The following is a 20,653-nucleotide window of genomic DNA, read 5'->3' as shown; positions in this document are numbered from 1 at the left end:
CCTGTAACGCGGATGTGACTGATTACTATAACATTGCTACAATTCATCACCCTTACCCGATCAACATCCGCGTACTATCGAGATCTACGAAAATCGAGCTATTCTTGGCTTAGAGAAAAAAAATACCTCCGTTTTAACTGCCACCTGTCGGCGGGAGAAAGTAATTACACATTGGTAGTTTTAGTTTAGTCTTTTTCGAAATGTGAATTATTTAGCATGTAATTTTCTGTGTGTGATGAAACTTGCGTCAATACAGAAACGCTATAAAACAGACTAAACAAAAACACAACACGGAAGTGAGAGTTACACCATTTTACCTCCGGTAGGTCTTCAAACTTAAAACAAACGCACTCCTGTTTTCGCCCAGTGACGTTTGTTTCCCGCCCTAGCTTCTTCTGCAATCTTCTCACAAGTCAATTCAACTAATATACTTTACCTGGTTGAATTCACATACATCCATCATTCGTCTATGCTATGGCAACGATGCCTTCCACACATGACTGGATTGACAACCCACTGGTTGTTGTCGATGAGATGTTTGGTAAGACCCTCACGCGAAGTTCCCTATTCAACATTAAACCTCCACGCGCGAGTGTAGCTGGTTAGCTTGGGAGCTCATGGCCATTATGTACTCATGTGACTTTCTTTCCATTCATCGGAGGCAGCAAATAGCCCGTTTGGAACACCACCACTGCACGAACGCTGGTTGAGTTTTTGTGGAAGAACACGTTTGGACCAGCGTTCTTACACGCGAATTGATCATACGCAACACATTATGAGGGATCATGAAGATTCCGAAACTGTCAGTTTGAACAATACAATCGAGAAGATAAGAAGAATTACCCACTTGACGCAACTTAATTCATCATGAATTTGTCACTCGTCTTTTTCTGTACAGCATTCATGGAAAAGTTTTTCTAAATATCAGTCCATACAGGGGATTTTCAGTTTACTTGCACGTGGAAGCTTCAGTTATTATAAATTGTTTGATATGCACTTGTGTTCCATACGTTTACTGATGTGCCTCATCAATAATAATATATTATGTGCGCTTGTTGATATTTCAGCTGCATCTCAGAACAACCCAAATTCTGGTTGGCAGGCCAAAGTGGTGGAATTCTTTAAAGGCCATATAAATGAAAAGGATGCTCACACTTGGGTAATATTGAGACCAATCCTGTGGTTGTCAGAGCCTACGCTGTTCAAAAAATATTAATATTTTCATATTGTTTCAGGTTCCATCGATGAATGACGTCCCACCGCACTACCTGAAACCTGACAGCCTGGTCAAGTTCCGCTGTTTAATCCAAGACATGTTTGACCCAGAGTTTTACATGGGAGTGTATGAAACTCTTGATGCATCATCACAAGCTAAAGTGAGCTCTCCCATCCCCTTTCTGAGTCAGATGTGTTCAGTATATTTGACAGTACTCTTAACTGGGAATGGGCCCGTTACCGGTTTGACAATTTTCCGTGGTTTTAAAAGTTAACGTTACAATCACCACTAAAACTGGCCGTCATCGGTTGCGATCTCTTATTTTCATTTTAGATGGGACTAGTTAGGCACAATATTATTGGCTGTTTGCATAGATCGCTAAATGTGCAACCACGTTGAAGTTAATGATGAGAGGCCAGTATGTACCAAATATCCTATATTTTTCTTAAAAGTAAAATAGATTCTGTTCACTGGATAAAATGCTGTTTTAATTTCCCCAAATATAAAAAAAAAGGACATTTTGGCAGTAATTTTAATACGGTGTTACCGCTGTATTTTTGCTCATGGTTATCTATCGGTCCATGCATACTCTCAATATATTGATTACTGTTTATTTTACTGTCTGACCAACACCAGGTGTTAAGGTGTGGGAAGTACAGAGATGTGACAGAATATGGGGTAAGTCCACCACTGTTACGTCATTCACGATCCATAAATGTCCAAATCAATGACACTTGTGTATATCCTCAGGTGGATTTTAACTCCAAAAACAACGTGACCTCCGAAAGACAAACTTTCTACTGTGTTCCTGTTCCTGGTGAAAATTCTTGGGTGAAAGATATATCCTGATCTTGTCTGACTCATTTACCTTGAAGAAAAAGTTTGTCAACAACTTGTGTGACTAATTCCACTGCTACCTAGTTTCCCTTAACTCTGTTGCACTGTTATGCTGAATCGAGTCAAGCGAGAGTTCTGCCGTCCACTTCATACGCGCCGAACAGACAAAAGCGCAGCTATGAAGATGATGACATGGATGGCATGGATGCTCAGCCACAGAAACAAAGGGAACCTCATGCAGGTATGATAAATAGTGTTTCAGACTAAAATTTTCACTTAAACAATGATGTAATGACTTTAGAGCGAGCATGGACCAGCTGAGCGTCTAACAATACTAGGAGAAAATGTGTGCGTCTATGTGCTCTTGTTAGTAAGTGATTCGTAGGAGGTTGACTGATGCGGTGAAAATATTTTCTTGAATTCACTCCTTTGTCCTTATTCTTACCAAACCTGAATGGGTTATACCTTAGCCCATACAACATCCATCTCCCCAAAATGTTTATTTTCGTGGAATCCTACTTTTGGTATGTTCCCCTCATTTACGGTCTTATGTCAAAATGACTGCTGTGATTCTTTTTTTGTGTGTTAAATCTAAACAAAGCTAGTGGTGTAAATCTCTACAAGGACTCGTTGGATTATGTAAGCGCCCTGAATTTGAGGTTGGAACGTGGCGTAGTCTGGATCACTAACTTTAGAATATGTTAATATTTGTATGGAAAAGCACTTGAAGCCAATAATTATAAAATGATCAAACGGGAAAAATAGTAATTATGGCGATAATGGAGTGTACTTTATTGTATCACGAGAGGACATATTCTTACAGCATTGCACAAACTAAATTGGCTAATTGTGTCCCATTCGTACAGGACGTAGGAAATGCTGAATATCTTCCGTGGTCTCATATTTCAGCATTTACAACAAGTCCCATGATCCATATTTTAGATAAGAGGACTGGGCAATGCCCTTTTGTCTTCAAACTTTTTGATTGCTGGTTTTTACTTGATCCTTCTCATTGTTGCATCGCACAGCACCAGCAGTTAGAAATAAATTAAGGATGTGTTGCCTGACACGAACTTGCTCCTGTCTCTAATCTGCAGGCCTTCAGATTCCCCCAGGCCAACACTGCAAGGGTGACGCTCAGCGGAAAGAGACAGAAGTTGCTCCCACCCACATGGCGTCTACTTCGCATCTTGACCTCAATTTCCCCCTACCGGATGAGAAAGGCCCGTCTTGCTTAATCAAGGTACATTATCCATCTGAGTCGACCCCCCCAGGTTTTACTTATTGTTGGACTCAAGTGTGTGAATGATAGGATATAAGTCAAGGTGTGATGATGGCAGGTCTATGAAGACTGGGAGAGCTTCAAACTGAATGACACCATAGAAGTCTACGGGATCCTCTCAGTGAGTCCTGCTCTCAGCGCTCTGGCAGAAGACAAGTAAGAGACTCTTCAGAATAGTGTGATGCTCCAAAAAAGGTGACTTGGACATGTGTCATTTAATGCTGTGTACCTCTACACAGGGACACGTCCTCATCCCTTATTGACGCTTTGGACTCAATGGAGACTGCGGAGGAGCAGCGAGTGCACAGCCCCCCTGCCTCTCTGGTTCCTCGTCTCCACATGCTCTACGCCAAACCACTGGCACAAAACAACCCTCTGCTGCCCTGTGCCACCTTGCAAGACAACCACGCCTGTGAGCAAAGTCCTTGTCTTTGGCCAGTGATCTTAAATGAGACATGCTGTGCATTTTCTTGAGACATGTCAGTGTAGAAACTGCATTGCAACTTTTTTTTAATATATATTTTAGCCATATTGCTCATATAAATAAGAGGGATAATCAGAACTTCCATTTTGTGTAATGTAATACTTGATAGGGGTGCATGCCCTCCAAAAATTCACAACTTTTTGCATGCTAGCTATTGAAAAGTCGTTTTTCATCAATATTGTGTGTCCCCCATTAACTTTAGAATGTCCTTCTTCCTGTAGTTCTATCTTCAACTCTGAGTGAGATGGCATCAGTCAGAGGGGACTTCCTTGCATATCTAACTCACGTACTTCTGGGTGATTCCCTGGCTGCCGAGTACCTCATCCTGCATCTTATTTCCAGCGTGTATGTGTCAGTGTGTATGTATGCCTTAGAATCTGGCTGCTCATCACAGAAGCAGATTTCATTCAGGGCTTTTTGTAGGTATGCCAGACGAGATGTGCTACCACTGGGCAAGTTCACGCTAAACCTGAGTGGATGTCCCACCATCTCCTCATACACTGAACGGCTCTACAAGGTCATCCAACAACTTGTTCCTTCTGTGAGTAAAAAAAACAAGATTCATTTCATTGGGGTATGTTGCGATATCATATGTGGTCTCTCAAATAATCATCTGAGCTCAGCTACATCCCAATCTGGAGTAAAATATTCTTTGGGAAGTCTGTGTTTTTTACTGTGACATGAAGGCTTAAAAGGGACGCAAGTTGGAAATATTTCTAATATTTAAGATTAAAATAATTTCTGAAAATGTATAGACTAGTTATGTTACAAAAAACTAACTTCTTTCCACACATTGTAGTCGTTCTACCTGGGCATGAGCCTCCACAACATGAATCAGATGCGTATGGTGCCAAAGAAGGACTACGTGGCCAACCGGCTGGTGAGCGGAGCCTTGCAGCTGGCCAAAAACACTTCCCTCTTCCTTGATGAAACCCAACTGGAGCAGGGACAACTGGACACGACAGGTGAAACGTGCACATGCCACGAGGGGTCGACCCAAGCTGGCGAGCTCAGAAAGTCGGCTTTTACTCTAACAAGACTGCCCCTCTGTCTGTTTCTGTGTACGTGGTACTGTAGGTGTGCGCAATGTCACCGCTTTGGGGAATGTGATCTCATGGCAGAAGGTTGATTATGACTTTAACTACCACCAGATGGAATTCCCCTGCAATATTAACGTGCTCGTCGCATCAGAGGGGCGCTCGCTGCTGCCGGTGAGGACACGCGCCGCACTGATCTCACTTGACGCTACGCCCACACCACAACCAAGCCGCTCCCCTGCCAGCCCTGGGAGGTGTTAGGTTTCCGCCGGCCTCTCCTGAGACTGGATCATGTCCGACGCTGGAGGTTGTTTCCAGCCAGCATCACACTGCTGTCTCAGCTGCCATTGGCTGGACACAGGAACCCCCTCCAGCTGAGGGCTTTAGCATGGGTCTCACTCTGTTGTGAACAGTGCAAGGAATGTGCTGTGTGCTATTCCTGTCTGCTGGGCTGTTATGTTGCCATGGCGGCAGCTGTGTGCCACAGGAACAAATCCAGAGAGAGGCGTCAGTCTGCAGAGAAGGACAGCACACTGTAAACAACCTCCAGGGCTGGCCTGCAGTCTAGTTGTTTGTTTTGGAGTGACGACTGTTCAAGCTTTGCTCCTTGCTGGCGTGCATTGACATAATGACAGACTTATGCGTTCCAACACGTCACTGGAACAATGTCAACCATTTACCATATTTCTTCCTTTAACCCAACAGTCAGACTGCCAGATACACCTGCAACCTCAAGTGGCTCCAGACCACATGGATGAATATCTCAGTAGCATCCCCATACATGCGCAGACTGCCTCACAGTTTAACAAGTTCCGATTGTATGTGAGCGTGGCCCGGCAACTGGACTACAGTATCTCAGAGGAAGTGACCAAGGTGAGATCTTGTATGCCTCTCTCCTCATCTCCCAGAAAACTTGGCAGGAACCTTGCAGCTACAATCTCAGAAGGCAAAACATTTTATAGAGACTGCAGACTGTTTTAATATATTGGACAGTCACTTCAGACTATTCCACAACCGGTATTTAAATGGTTTCTTTTTCCCTTGTTGTCTTCAGGCAGTCGAGGATGATTTTGTTGACATGAGGAAGGACGACCCCCAAAGCATAAGTGCTGAGGACCTGCACCGAATGCTTATAGTGGCAAGGTGGGCTCAAATTGTTTTTGTTTTGATTAGATAGGGAGTACTTTTTTAAGGTCATGTGGAAAAATTCCAAATATGAAAAATACTATTTTAGCCCAACATGGGTGGCTTTGGCTGCTATGACTGTCAATTAGTACGCCGCAAAAGCTTCAGTGTGCTATCGGAAATTTCACTTAATTGGCCTGAAAATTAACTACTAATACAAATAACGTATCTTTGTTCATTGGTATATGCCAGCAACTCATTGACAGCTGGCACAATGAAATACATTTCCAGTAGATGGCAAGGGTACATGATTAAACCACTTTCTTTGAAAATTTTGTGTGATGTACTTGAAATGTTTTCAAATATATAATATGTGCCTTTACACTGTAATGTATTGGAATGGTGTTGTGGAATGCGATTGACAAGCTCTCTGTTGTCAGGTTGCTGTCTCTGAGTCTGGGACACACCTCTTTGTCCCGAGACATCTGGCTGAGGGCCAAACACATGGAGATTCAGCGTAGTTGTAGGATGGAGCAGCACAAGAGCGTCAATGGAAATGAGCCCTAATCACGCTGTGAGCTATTATCCTTTTGATACTTAATGTTTATAATAAAAAAACAAGTCTCATTTCATCAATGTTCACCTGCATTGTTATACCAGCAGCTAACATCTCTATGCCTGTACACAGATTTCCATGTTTGTAATTGTTTCCAAATGTAAATAAAATTGTAGTATTATAGTTCCATGGTTTGTTTTCCTTTAAATGATGCATGTATCCTGACATTCCCATGAGCTTAGTGTATTTAACAACAATCCTCATGCAACACGTTCACTCATACTTTTTATTCCAGTGGAATATTGGACAAGTGTACAACGCACTTTGCCATCAGGTAACACCCAAAGAGGATGAGAATAAATAAGATACTTTAATACATAATACAATGTCAACACTGGAAGAGGGTTGATAAAGAGGTGTGACCACAAGATGATGTGGTGAAACAGTGCTGAACAAATGCTTTAAGAACCATTCAGATGATGTCATGTTGGGTCCTTTTGAGAGGGCAGGACAGTTGAAACAGACAGAAAGTGAATGGATGGTTGCTAAAGCACTTGTCAAAACTAAAGAAGAAAACATCACCCAGCATAACAGGATTACATTAACTACAAACTCTTACATAAAAAAATGTCGCATTGTGGTCTCTATTTGGAATGTTGAGGATTACCATTTATTTTATACTAGCTCCAGTGTTGTAATCCTCATATAAATATAATTTCTGCATTAAAAATGTGCATTCCAGCAATATCTTAAAGCTTTTGGCAGCTCCACTCTCCAAAATAATATAGCAACCACAAATCAAACAACTGAACCTTGTCTGCGTGTCTGCAAGATGATGGTGAATATGAAAAGTGTGACCAGCTATCTTGGGATATTTCATCTGGGCGCAGATCAGATTACTACAGTATATAAATCAATGCATCTCTTTGTTACAGTGACCCAAATTTTTTATCTGACTATCTATTCTATGAATGGAAGATTCTCCAGTATATAATTTCAGAAAGCAACAAGGTAAAACCGCTGATCATGAGGTTACAATGGCAAAAAACATGCCTTTCCTTTGATGTGATTACACAGATTTCTGAAATCTGCATCAGGTATGCCCTCATACCTTCAAAATGGCAGACATAAAACACCTCTTAAATACAGCAGATACTTACAAACTTGGTCATGAGAATTGTGTGACTCACAAAATAAGGAATCATAGCATCATCTGATAAAACATCCCAAGATGAAACAGTTACCCTGAACATTTTCTTTTATACAGTACAGTACACTAATGTAACATGTAATAATGGTTCGGAAATGTAGCGTTTACCATAAATACCTGATATATGTATACAGTCCCACTTTAATTCCCCGTTAAGGCAAGTAAGATTCCAGTTTTGGGAGTGTTTGTTTATAGTTGGATTGGTGCATTTGCATAAATACCTACAATGTGCTACTCAGCTATCTTAGTCAACTGTACAACAACAATCTATAATGCAAGTTTAAATTTTAGTGAATTTAGTTTCTTACTCATGATACAACTTCCCAAAATATATATTTGTATTGTACATATATATGCTCGCATCTCCATTTAACAGCCACCCTACCATCCATACAAAAAAAAAACCAAGGGAAGTTGTTAAACAGGTAATCGAGCAAATACTCTGGACACGCTCACAATCATGATACTCTTACTAAGGTCTGGCGTAGTCGACGTTTGTACCACATCATAACAACACTTGACAATATTGATATTACATAGGCTAACTACGTACAGTTTGTTGTCGTTAGTTTCTGACTGCTCTACAAAGGCTAACAGTTAACATCAGAACATCATTTTGGATCCACAGAAGTTATTTGGTCAGACATTAGGACAGCTGTTGCAAAAGGGTGTTATTATCTATCACAAATATCAATAGGTGGCCTGCACATACTGTGTAAGTACATTATTAACCCAGAGTTGGTTTACGATCATGCAGCTCATAATTATCTGCTTTGTCAAAGTTGTCCATTAGGCAGCAACCTGTCATGCAAGCATTGGGGTCATTTAAAATCACTTGAGAACAGCGCCATGTTTACATGCACAAAAAAACGCGCATCATTCCAACCACATAAGATCTGAACCTTAAAATGTGAGTTTACTGATGCGGTAGCTTTTCTCCTGGAATAACCACTAAATTGTCAAAAACGTATTTTGAAAATTTGTCTTTGACAGATACAGCAGATGTGTTAAATTCATCCACTGAAGTAGAGTTAGAAGGACCCGTTTGAAATGTTTTAGATTTCTGATGCACATACTATATACAGCCTTTCAGAGAAATGGTCCTCTGACTAGTAAATATGTTTCTTGAAGAAATGATTTAACATACAGTATTAAATTGCACATTTTGTTAGGAGTGACTTTAAAAATTGAGATATCCCAAGAAAACATGATGGCAACTGACAATGAATAAAATTGACAAACGCCTTAAATTTGAATCATAATGTGCAAAAACGTTCCTTTTAAAATGGGACACCGCATGTTCTTGTGTGCATGTAAACATTCACTGCCCCGTTAGTACTGTCTACAGTTCTGGATTTTGTACACGACTTGCTACTAAGACTAAAGGGCGTAACCGAGGGCACGTGTTGGCCAAGGAGTGAGGCCAAGTACAAACCATTGCTACTGCTCGTAACACGTTTCTACACGACGTCCTCCAAAAACGTTTCGACAAGCAAAGCACTAGATCTGAATGATCCTGGTCTGGCACTGCGTAAACATTGCCTTCAACTCACTCTCTTGAGCCTCATTGACTGTCTCGGGTTCTGGGCTCTTTTGCACCTTTGCCACGGCAAAGCTGATGCCCTGAGTTAGCCCCGCCTGGGTGAGACTGGCCACCTGGACCATAGAGCTCTTAATCTTGGCAAAGGGTGACACGACCCGGCTGCCGTTACTGTCAGCGGGCGAAGGCCCGAGGCTGCCCTCCAACTGTGAGCCCAGACTCCTCTGAGAGCCGCCTGACACAGCAGAGTTGGGCCTGTGAATGCTGAGAAGGTTCGAAGCTGAGGCAGTGTTCTGGACGTCAAGCTGGGACGGCCTGGGGAGGTTGGACTCGTCCTGCTGATGCTGCGGCTTTGTGCTTGGCTGCTTAGTGTCCGCTGGACGTTTATTCTGCACAGGCACGAGGGGCTTGAGCGGATGGGCGGGCACAGGCGGTCGTTCTCCGAACACCTCGACGGGTTTGGTCTGTGCGTCCTGCACAAATTGGTGGCAGTAGGCATCAAAGGGCGTGCCGAAGTCAATGAGAATGGCTTCTTCAGCCACTGAGGCGGCACCTGGGGACTTGTCTTCGCCGACCTGAGAAGTGCTCTCCTGCTGGCCTTCACAGCCGCTGACCCGGACAACAGAGGGAATATTAAGCTCCGCGCTACTGATGGACTGGGAGCGGCTCCCCAGTCTTGGGTTAGATGCTACAATGCCGCAGCTGGGCAGCACATAGTCGGCATTCTCAAAGGAGCCCGAGCACGGGTGCTCTGGATCAGAATTATAAGAGTCGGAGTCGTCAGAAATATCAAAATTGACATCAGTGATATCTTTTAAGGTTCCTGTGCCTTCCGATGTGTCCAAGCTGCTGTCTGACTTCCACAGGTTAACATGCATAGTTGGCTTCAGGAAATTGACCTTGACTTCAGGCTTAGAGAAATTTCCCAGCTTGCAGAGAGGCTTGAAGGTGCTGATGTTCACGCTCGTTTTGGTCTGTTTTACTTTCTGATTCAGAGAGGAGAATTTATTGAGGAGGAAACTTTTGCCTTGAGCTAGCCCAGAGCTGCCCTGTGCCTGCTCACCAGCTTTGTTCTGGATCCCCATTATATCTTCATGAGGTCTGCTCTGACGCCTGAAGCACAGAAAGAACATTAACATCAGGCATAATGAAAATTCTTTTAGACAGGATTAAGAATATACACTATATTCTAATGACCTCTCGAGCTTCTTTTCCACCACCAGTAGGTCCAGCCCTCTGGCCTGTTTTGTAATGCGAAGCATCTCAGCAATGCACTGCAGTGTATCTGAAACATAAGATAAGGAAATCCTTTAATCATCCCCAAAAGGGGGAATTACAGCATTAGAGCAGTACAAAGCAGATTGTTTAAGAGTTAAAATAACAACAAATAAAATTACAGGCTAATAAGTTTTGTATAGCAAGTTTGAGGGATAAAAGGGACACGACTTTTGATTGAGCAGTGGATAATAAATATAAAATGTATGGTTTTGAAACGATTCACTTAAAGCCTCTCTAAATATCCAAAGAATATAGTTAACCTTTTCCATCATCGTCAGGATTTCGGGTGGCTGCTCGCAGTGTGTGAAAGTATCCACTTGTCTCTTCACTTCTGTAATGCAGGCGCATACAGCAGAACTTTGGTTTGCCAAAAAGTGTCGGTTCTGGACCTGCAAAAGAAGACTCACATTTACAACTTCCATATTTGTGTGTTATAAGCTTTCATTTCCTTGAGTGAATCATATTCCACAACAATGTCACTACAAGGGTAATGAGAGAAACTGTTACACACACTTTTAGGAAGTAATGGGTGACTCAGTTGGTGCACAACAGCCCAGTCACTTCTGCTTTTCGCAAAACTGAATACTTACCAATTTCAATCTTTTCCAAACCCTCTAAATTGAGGCGCTGGTACTGGTTGACTTTGTCTGCTTCTTCGTCATAGCTACGGATGAACACAATCAGTGGATAATTCAAAGGAACAGATCCCTCTTCACAGGTTGGCATACGGAAGACTTACTAAGCAATGTAGTAGGCTTTGTCAGACAGAAGAAGAAGCACATCCACATCTTTATGCGTGGCATCGATTAGGCTGAGAACAAGAAGACATACATTGAGCTCCAAACACTTGGGACATTTCTGGCCACAATTCCAATGTCACATCTGAAGTAGTCTGTCTCCTAAACTTTTCACAATAGTGGTTGGTTTGTATTTTAAAAGACCCATGAAATTCATTGAGAATACAAATGTGCTGCAAACCTCATGTCACAGTTAATGAGAGCCCAACCACCATGAAATCTCTCATCATCAGGCAGAAGAAGCTGCATGTATGTCTGCAATAACAAGCTGACTTGCTCCTGGGCTCCTCTTTGGCTTTCCTGCTCTTTTTCTTCATGCTCCTTCTCCTTACTGAAAATTGAGTACAGGTCTTCAGTCACAGGAAGACCCATCATGAGGTCTGCAACGAAATGGAGAGAGACTCTGTAAAGAGTTGTTTTTAAGCACAGGCGCACTGTCAGCAGAAGTTTCTGTTTCAGTTTTATACCGATTACTGCTTGTCTGTAAGCATCTCTGAATCGGTTGAGATAGTAGCGGTTGGCTGAGTTCACGCCGTCCTTCATCACACCAGCCAGTTTTCTCTCACCTGTCCTTGTAAAATCTCCCTAAAAACAAAACAGAGTTTTCATTGTTGCATTTAGTAGCAAACATAGTGATGCATCCCAGAAAAGTGATAAAGCATCACTATATCCCCACACTCTATGTATAAAGCCAATAATAGCAGTAGTAATACCTTAAGTGCTGCTGTGCCAGCATACTGTCTGCTGATGGTGTCACCATTGTTGGCCCACATGATCTGGTAGATCTTGTAACATTTGAGAGGCAGGGGCTGCTCTGGAGGCATCACACCCAACTTCTTCAACTGGGAGAAATAATAACAGGATTTGAGGAATGCTGTTGGCTAGATTCTCCCTGTAACTCAACAGGTTGATTCAGGGCCTGTTAAGCTCAAGTTTAAGTGCTACAGGAAACAGTACATTCAAACCTGCATCATAACTTATGAAATAGATTCAGGGTAAATAGAGCTCTCGTTCTTCGTACTGTTGATTCAAATATCTTACCTGCTGTTCCATAACCACCCGAGCAATAGCCGCCTGGACTACGTTGGTCCTGTCCAGACAATCCATGCAATTGACTCGGAAGATTCCTTCTTGCTTGCAGATGACTCCAGCTTGGTCCACCCTAGGAGAGAGACACGGATGCATTTTGTTTCTGTGGTTAGATGGCAAATAAACTTAATGATAGTAACTCTGTGATAGTTTTCTATATTGTACATAATGTAATAAAAAAGACATCAAAATGACAATCTGCTACGACCTTAATAGCACTTTTTTTGTTCATTACAAAGTAGTGAGTGAAACTCACCAGGCCCATTTCATGTCGGTGATGATGTCACAGATGGCATCCGTCAGTATTTGCACATTTTCAAATTTCATACCTCGGCTAAGATACAGCGAATAACGCAGATAAAAGGGAAGGAAATGCACAGTGTTGTCAAAAATAGAATTGTAAACACATCACACCAAAAGTGTTTTTCTCACCAGTGCTCATGGAAGTCAAATGACACATAGGTGAGGTTTGAGTTGTTGTATAGAAGCACTTGCTTTAGATACGCGTCTCCAATCAACTTCTCTCGTCCACTTTGATCAACTAAATTAATGATGACCTGAAATTAAGAACAAAGCGCGATATCAACGACAACAAATTAAAGCATTTAGGAGTTTCTAGAGCAAGTCTAAATCTAGTCTAAAACATACTAAATCAGGTGTTAATTACAATTTCCAAAGGTTTTATAAAAAGTAAATATGTGCAACATACTGGTAACCTTTTTTTTTTTAAGCACGTGACCATATAGCCCTCTCTGACCCGCCCTCATAATGTCATTGTGAAATCAAACTAAAATGTAAAACAAGTATGACCCTTCTATCCCAAAGGATAGTAATATCTTATCCAAACAATAACAACGCAAATTTACTGCTTTTTATAAAGCCATTCAAATAATATGGAACACAACTGAGGTTAGCATGGCCCTCGACAACTGTTCAATTTCTCATGTGGCCGCTTGGGAAATTTAATTGCTCACCCCTGATCTAACCAATGCTCATGTTACAATATATGAATAAACAGTAGCTGTCTAAATACACTTTGGCTTAGTGTAAACTACTTATCTATGAAGTACGCTGAGAACATTCACACCAAATGCAGCTCTGGGAGGTGCAATGACAATAATAATCTGAAAATTACACATACATGCATCTACACCAGCACACCTACCTCTTTCTTGTAAAGTTTAAGTTGTTCTTCGAAGTGGGCAGCAAAGTACGACATGGTCTCCTTCTCTTCTGAAATGCCAGAAATGTAAAAAAAAAAAAAATAATGACAGTTTAATTAGACAAACTAATTAACATGTTACACAGTGTTGACTCCAAGGTTTTTGGACTAAATTATGTTTTTGATTTTTCTGTAAATTGTACTGTGGTCCCCACTCTAACGTGATTAAACACACTTTTAAAATAACAAACACATTCTATATTGAGATAGAGTACGAGAAACAGACTAAAAAGAATTCATGTACAATAAAAAAAGTGGACCGATCCCTCAATATGCTTACAGTAAACAAATCAAGTTTTTTATAAACAAACTTATCAATAATAATAAATTGCCCAAAGTTGACCATTACAAAAAATTAACTGGCGCTTTCTGTAGGCGTAAAAAGCAGGACTGAAGTGGACAATTAGAATGTTGTGAAATGCGCTATATAGATAAAGTTGTATTGTATTGTGTTGACTTGAAATACTGTCCTACTCGATTTAAACCCGTTTTATCCCTCTTTAGTCAAATTTAATGTCATACAAAATGACGTGCCATCTAGTGGTTGAAAGTGGAAATACCCCCAAAAAAAAACCAGAGGGAGAAATAAACAGCCTTATGAACTGTAAAGAGGAAAAAAAAACTTCGACTGAAGATCAGGATCACAAAAAATGTGTGGGACAATGATAGTGAATTAAGTACCGTTTGAAATAACCACAAATCCGAGAACGGCAATAATTCCTGAGAAATTATTTCCGTCAACTGACTGCACGCAAGAAATGGTTCCACTGACCTTTCTCCAAGCGTGGCCGGGGATTGTAGCGATATCCTGCCTGGCTCCAGAAGACAGGCACAGAGCCACGAGTCTGCACAAAGGACAGAGTGTGGCTGTGCACGTGGATCAACTGCTCCGTCTCCACATAGTTAGCCACATGGCCATCTGTGTCTACTCCTCTGCGTTTGTACCGCATCCCTTTGGGCGAAGACAATCGATTATTTGACTATTAAAAGATTGTTTCTTGTGAAAAGAATAAATGATGTTTTCATTGTTCAGTAAACATGCTCTGAAATAATGTATTAGAAGACAGGGTTGAAATCAGTTCCAATTGCCTGGAAAGTTAGGCTAACTTGACAGCGCTTTAGGAATTTAGAATAGACTACATGTGAAAAAGAGACCATGCACTGTCATGAAGTGATTGCATTTCTCTTTTCGTTTTAAACTGAAATAGGGAGTTTCAAACTCAATTAATCTTCATATATATACACATTTGATCTTGCTCATTGAAGTTTATTTTGTAAAACTGTCTATTTGAAAATTATATTTTAGATATGTATTACATTGAAGGCTTAAAACAATAATTTGGCTTATAAAAATTAGCAAATAACGCAAAAATTATTTTTGGTAATAACCAATGCTGTTAATTCAGGCCACCTGTGGTATTAACCTTACATAGGGTAGTGGGGCTTGTGGATTTTTTATTTTTTTTTAGCACAGTTGTGTACCTGCTCGGTGGCGGCTACGTCTGGAAATGAGAGCAACGGTGAAGCGGGGATGGATGTCGTCAACACAGGTCACCTCCTGCGGTGGAGTTTCAGGACTGCTCCGTTCTTCATCAGACGCCTCGTTGTAATTCACAACAAGTTCCTCAACTTGGACAAAGCCCTGGATGATTGGTATTACCCACATGTCCACCTCGGGGGTCTGTGACATACAAAATATTTATTGTTTCGAATATCTTTCATAGGTCCATTACAGGTAGAGTAGAATGTAGACATCCATCAAGCCCACATAATGTAAAATACAATCAGTATGACTTTCTTGGAAAAATATGATTGGAAAAATAAAGCCAATGCAGGTCGATATGGTTTACTCCAGTCCTTTAAAACGACAATGAATGAATAATGAGCTCATTGTCACATCCTCATAAACTGACTTACTCCATGTGAAATCTGGGCCTGTTTAATTGAAAAATAAAAAAATAAATTAAAAAAAACGATATACTCACTGGAAGTCATGATTTATTCTGCTGTACGACTGGCAATAGATGTAGAAACTGGTTTACTGTACCTTTTGCCATCTAATACAAGAGCTTTTAGTTGGTCTGTCAATCACAAGACCGCTATATCATTAACACTGATAGATAAAGATATACGTGTAATACAATAACTACTGCAACATATTTCAGGCAAATTAATTGAAATTGGATTATTTCTCACAGCACCCTGGATGATCTCCTATGGTGCCCTGGTTGTAAATCACTGTTTTGGGTGGTAATAATATATCTGCCACTGCACCAACATAAGCAAACTAAAATGTTTAGTAGAAATAATAACCATGAACTGCCTGTGTGCATAATTTATGCTTAGCTGATCAGATAATTTTTGCTTGGACGAGCTCGTCTTATCTTCATCCTGTCTTTTTTTGTCACTTGGTTCCCAAAGTGATGAGTCACGGTTATGCTACTGTAAACCAGAAGACGGCCGTTTACTGTTGCTATGTATGTGGCTGCCGGTGCTTTCACTGCCCATGGTGACTGAGGAAATGGAACAATACAATAGAGTAGGTGTGTTTCAGTCTAACAGCACATGAGAGAGGCAGTTCTGATGTCACACAAGGAAGGATTTGCCAAATGAAAATCGCAACTCCTCTACTACTCAGTTTCTGTTTGAAAGAGTTGGAAAGTAAATAAACTGGTAATCTGATAATATCAACCTCTCTTGAAGTAGGAGTATCGTGTTATCTATTTTAGCTGCAAATAATACTTTTAATATAATATCTTGCATATATCACATCTAGCATACAATGGATGATCTTCCATAACGTCAAAGCTATTAGCTCTCATCTTCATTGCATGATTTCCATTTCTTTATGATTATCATTCCAGGCTTAAAATAGTGTAAGAGAAAAAAACACAATGTAATAGGGAGGGAGAAGCATTACCTGTAGGTCTACAAGATCTTGTATCATGTGTTTGTTCCAGAAGAAACGGTCATCCACCTTTCACAAAAAAATAATAAATATTTCTTTTAACCAACTTCTGCATTTGACATTCACATAGAATTTGGGAACTTATTCAAAATTGTGTTTCTCTCCACACCTGTTTCCAAAGCGGTAAAGTGGACCTTTCCAAGTCTCCTTGGCGCTGCACAGTGTTTGTCAGGTCATAGGTGGGGCTATAGTAGAAGGAGTCAGAATCCATGAAAATTTTGTATAGCTCCTCAAGCAGCCGCCTCTCTAGACGTTCCTTCTCTTTGTTTTCCTTTACCTGAAAGGCAGGGGAATACTGGATTGGGCAAGATAGGTAGGTTAAGAAGGTAGGTATTCTGTTAAACTGGTAGAGCAAAATAAGGATCAGAAGTACCAAAAGCATCAGGAGCATGACAAACTGAGCAGACACCTACCTTTTTCTTAATGGGCACAGCTACATTGGACTTTATCTGGCTTAAGGTTTTCATTAACTTGGACTCATCGGGAGATTGGGCCAGTTTCTCTGATTTGTCAATTCCAAAATGATGCTTTTTGCAGAGCTGAAAAAAAGCAACTCTTGTCATTTTAGTGTACAAGTAATGTACACAATGCCACAACAGACAAACCTGATATTATAATGAGTGTAAACTTGACACGAGGAAACACTATCCCTACTAAAATACAGTTGTTAGACTGCCTAACAGCTACATGGAGCAATGGGTTTTATTTGCTCAGTGCAGCAAGAATGGGAGGGGGCAATTTCTATTCTGCAGCACAAAGTAAAACAGGGTGGAGTCTAATAACATTCTATTCCGGAGCAGTCTTTCGCCGTCATTATTACTCACTTGAAAATATAGTGGCTCACCATCCACGAAGCTCCCCTGAAAGACTGACATCTTAGCAATACCCATCTTTCTCAAAGATTCTATACAATCCTTTCATTCAAACCTTTTTGTGACTTTTAACAAAACTGCACAAATATATTGTAGTATCTGATTATGAATCATACACTGACGCAGTCATTGTATTCTTGGCAACACTCAATGAAGTCAAGCATCATACACTTGGCAATGTGTGTCTTAGGATGCACACCTCCAGCTCCAGCTCCTGTGGTTCTTCATCAGACAGAGGAATGACAGCTATCTTGATGATCTTGTAGACTTTGTGGTTGCCTGGCAAATGGCCAACAAGCGCTTTCTGGCGGATTAATACAAGGCCGAGAGGAAGATCTGGCAAGAGGAGTAGAAGAAGGGGAGGTGGGTAGAGGGTGACTGCATCACGGGCACAAAATTCCTCACATTCTAAAAGGTGTGAAGAAACCAGTCTCAAAGCAGCTATTAATTAATTATAATACAGCAATACAAGACATCTGGTAAATAAGTATTGAATAAAACAGTATTAGCTCATGCTAAACCACCGTGGCTGTGAAAAGATTACAATTGTCCTAGTGTAAGTTAAAAATAACTCTGTGGTCTGAGAGGCAAAGCATGGGGGGAATCATCATCAATTGAATCATCACCACCACATCACTCCTCTTCATCGCTACATGCATTTCAAAGTACATTTGCACTAATGTTCACACCTTCCCTTGTGAATGTGAAACGAGTCACAGCAAATGATTTGCTATATCAAGTCGACAAAGACTAAGATCAATTCTTTTTTTTATGATCTTTTAATAAGAAATGTCAAATGAGTACTGCATCTTCTTACCTGTGTGAAGCTGTATCTTTCCAATGATTCCTTCCACTAGGCCTAAACACACTGGATTCCAAGCAAGCAGTAGGTCTGTTGCTGAAAGAAAATTAGGACACAGTTGAAGTGTCTGTGCAAGCGTGACTGAATGTCGTGGAATAACTGTCAACAAACTCACACAGATATTTTTCACAACTCCAATACAATTTCAAACCCAGAAAAATTCCACAGGTAGCTAATCAAATTGCGGTGGTCTGTCATTCATTAAACATTCATACTAAAAAAAGAAACATTCTTCTGTCATAACACAGACACTCTGTTTGCTAACATTCTTAAATCCCAGACCAGGCATGACATCCGTTAAGGCAATGCAGTGGTAAGGCTGAGTCAAAGGAAAACTGGACTGCTGCTACATCATACTGGAGAAAATTGGAACCATGTGACGGGTGTGGCTAAGGGAGCAACACATTGGCCTGAGAATCATGCATTATTAATATTTTTAATTCTACAGACACCACAAATAAACAAAGGCAAAATCTTGACGAAACAATCCCAACTCTACTTCATTTGCCTTCAATAAAGGGAAGAGTGGAAGTTGAGAGAGGAGCGGAAACCCTTGTTCCAATTAAATTATGAAACAGTGGTGCAACTGTAAACCTGTTCAGGATGACTACACAACCTTGGGATTTCAGGTAGTATCAACATCCCCATCAGTCTGCAAAGGCTTCTTTCATTTTCAGATCCCTCCAGTCAACTATTTTATAATTGATTCTTCATTACACACCGAAGGTCTCTTACTGCTACAGTATGTGACAGATGAGCTGACAAGAATTAGGCACTGGGCCTAACTCTAAACACAATACACTGCTTAAGACTTCCTAAAAACAATTTAGTCGCGGAAGCTGTTATAAAATAAACATATGATTGAACTCTGTTACAGCTAATTCGTATAATTAAGAACTTGAATGTCTGGTTTTCTACTCTGTGTTCAACATAAAATGCCACACGAAAATTTGCCAGACTGTCTTTAGTGATGATGAAATACAGTTAATAGCACTACAAATCTAACAAACTGTTCGGGAAGTTGGCCAAAACACTTAAGACAATATGTGTTCTATTTTGATTAAGTTTGTAAATTGTGAGCAATGTGGGTGACATTGGTGGTACTGGCAATCATCCCCAACTATCTTATTGTATCAATTCATGATCAAATTTGAGGTTTGATTTGAACTTGTCCATAAAAATGTGGAGGCTCGGTTCAAGAAAAAAGATCGACTAGTGGAATGATACGTACCAGGTTTGACTGTCATGGAACCGTCCTTTCGGCTACACCACAGAGCACGGTCCCCGTTCTGAAGAATGTAATCGTCTTTGGCTTGGAACAGCTCCATTTTTTCTGTATACGTTCAACAAAATAAGTCACTAGCTAGAGAAACAGCCGAGAGGAGGTAATTGTCAACTCAGAAGGATGACAGCAGTTAGCCAGACGGCGAATTGCTAACTCCGGTTAGCTCCTTGTTCCCGGCTGGTGAGCTACAGCTACAAGCTAGCAGCAGCTGGATGCTTGTCCGATGGCTTTGCTCCACTTATACGCATATTGGCGATTGCTCTCCCTCACCACTGGATACACATTCCTCCCCATTGTTAGGCTGGACACAAAACTAAGGCATAAATAAATGGAGGCTTGTCTCTGTAAACTGCTGCGGAAGCCATCCAGGAGGTACCAGTTCCTGCTCCAAACAATGACACGTGACCTGCCGTCACCACGGGGAAGCAGGTAGCGTGCAAGCCAAGTCACCTGGGTTTACTACTGGGAGTGGAAAGTTTCCCCTGGGAATAAACAGTTTTTATTGCATAATTTGTGGCGTGGAATAATCGCGTCAATATTTCTTACGAGTTGAAGTTTTTGTGTTCCCACCCACACCCACAGAAAGAATCGAGGGGTTAACACTTTCTCTCTATGACTCAGAGGCATCCTTAGGGGAAATAGCTGAGCAATGACACGAACATTGTTGTATGTGTAAAAATTAAATGCACTAAAACCTTTCAACATTACAAGGGTGTGGTCTAGTCCAAAATAAAGATGATATATACTGTAATTCAGTTTTATCAGGAAGTTTACAATATGTCTACTGTCACTTGAAGCACAACAATTAATTGATTAATCAACAACTAATCGATTATCAATTGATGATCAATTTAATCGACTATTTTGATAAGCAAATAATAGTTTAGTTTAACGACATTGTTTAAACTTAAAATCCTCCAAATCCTTCTCATTATACAGTAAATATTTTTGTAGTTGTGCCCTGCGATTGGTTGGCAACCAGTTCAGGGTGTA

The 20,653-nt window shown here is 40.8% G+C and overlaps 2 protein-coding genes across 4 annotated transcripts; one reads left to right on the top strand and one right to left on the bottom strand.

Annotated features, from left to right (window-relative positions):
- The first annotated feature begins 45 nt into the window (after window positions 1-45).
- On the top strand, window positions 46-6,720 carry mcmbp (minichromosome maintenance complex binding protein). 2 transcript variants are annotated; one of them, XM_088304060.1, is made up of 17 exons: window positions 46-322; window positions 390-541; window positions 1,068-1,159; window positions 1,236-1,376; window positions 1,853-1,894; window positions 1,967-2,056; window positions 2,159-2,294; window positions 3,151-3,296; window positions 3,394-3,491; window positions 3,575-3,747; window positions 4,041-4,164; window positions 4,243-4,360; window positions 4,619-4,784; window positions 4,897-5,030; window positions 5,562-5,729; window positions 5,911-5,999; window positions 6,422-6,720. In XM_088304060.1, the coding sequence occupies exons 2-17, from the start codon at window positions 475-477 to the stop codon at window positions 6,546-6,548; spliced, it is 1,911 nt and encodes a 636-aa protein (XP_088160186.1). In that variant the 5' UTR covers window positions 46-322; window positions 390-474; the 3' UTR covers window positions 6,549-6,720. The 2 variants fall into 2 exon arrangements, with proteins under 2 accessions (XP_088160186.1, XP_088160185.1); XM_088304059.1 differs by having other exon boundaries at window positions 46-541.
- A 76-nt stretch (window positions 6,721-6,796) lies between these two features.
- Window positions 6,797-20,141, bottom strand: inpp5f (inositol polyphosphate-5-phosphatase F). Of its 2 annotated transcripts, none has more exons than XM_088304055.1 (20): window positions 19,607-20,141; window positions 18,331-18,411; window positions 17,713-17,849; window positions 17,055-17,180; window positions 16,751-16,936; window positions 16,594-16,650; window positions 15,156-15,354; window positions 14,446-14,625; window positions 13,617-13,684; window positions 12,884-13,008; window positions 12,708-12,785; window positions 12,404-12,524; window positions 12,076-12,204; window positions 11,830-11,947; window positions 11,544-11,742; window positions 11,305-11,376; window positions 11,156-11,229; window positions 10,826-10,954; window positions 10,485-10,572; window positions 6,797-10,400 (listed from the first exon to the last, which is right to left on the bottom strand). In XM_088304055.1, exons 1-20 carry the CDS (start codon window positions 19,701-19,703, stop codon window positions 9,248-9,250), a joined length of 3,417 nt encoding a protein of 1,138 aa, XP_088160181.1. In that variant the 5' UTR covers window positions 19,704-20,141; the 3' UTR covers window positions 6,797-9,247. The 2 variants fall into 2 exon arrangements, with proteins under 2 accessions (XP_088160181.1, XP_088160182.1); XM_088304056.1 differs by having other exon boundaries at window positions 6,798-10,400; window positions 16,751-16,918; window positions 19,607-20,139.
- Between the last annotated feature and the right edge of the window lie 512 nt (window positions 20,142-20,653).

This window comes from Idiotropiscis lumnitzeri, chromosome 9 (assembly GCF_059441095.1).
Source record: "Idiotropiscis lumnitzeri isolate Australia: NSW breed Sydney's pygmy pipehorse chromosome 9, RoL_Ilum_1.0, whole genome shotgun sequence".
Classification (NCBI taxonomy): domain Eukaryota; kingdom Metazoa; phylum Chordata; class Actinopteri; order Syngnathiformes; family Syngnathidae; genus Idiotropiscis; species Idiotropiscis lumnitzeri.
The sequence above is the reverse complement of the archived record's forward strand: the minus strand, read 5'-3'. Positions and strand labels throughout refer to the sequence as shown.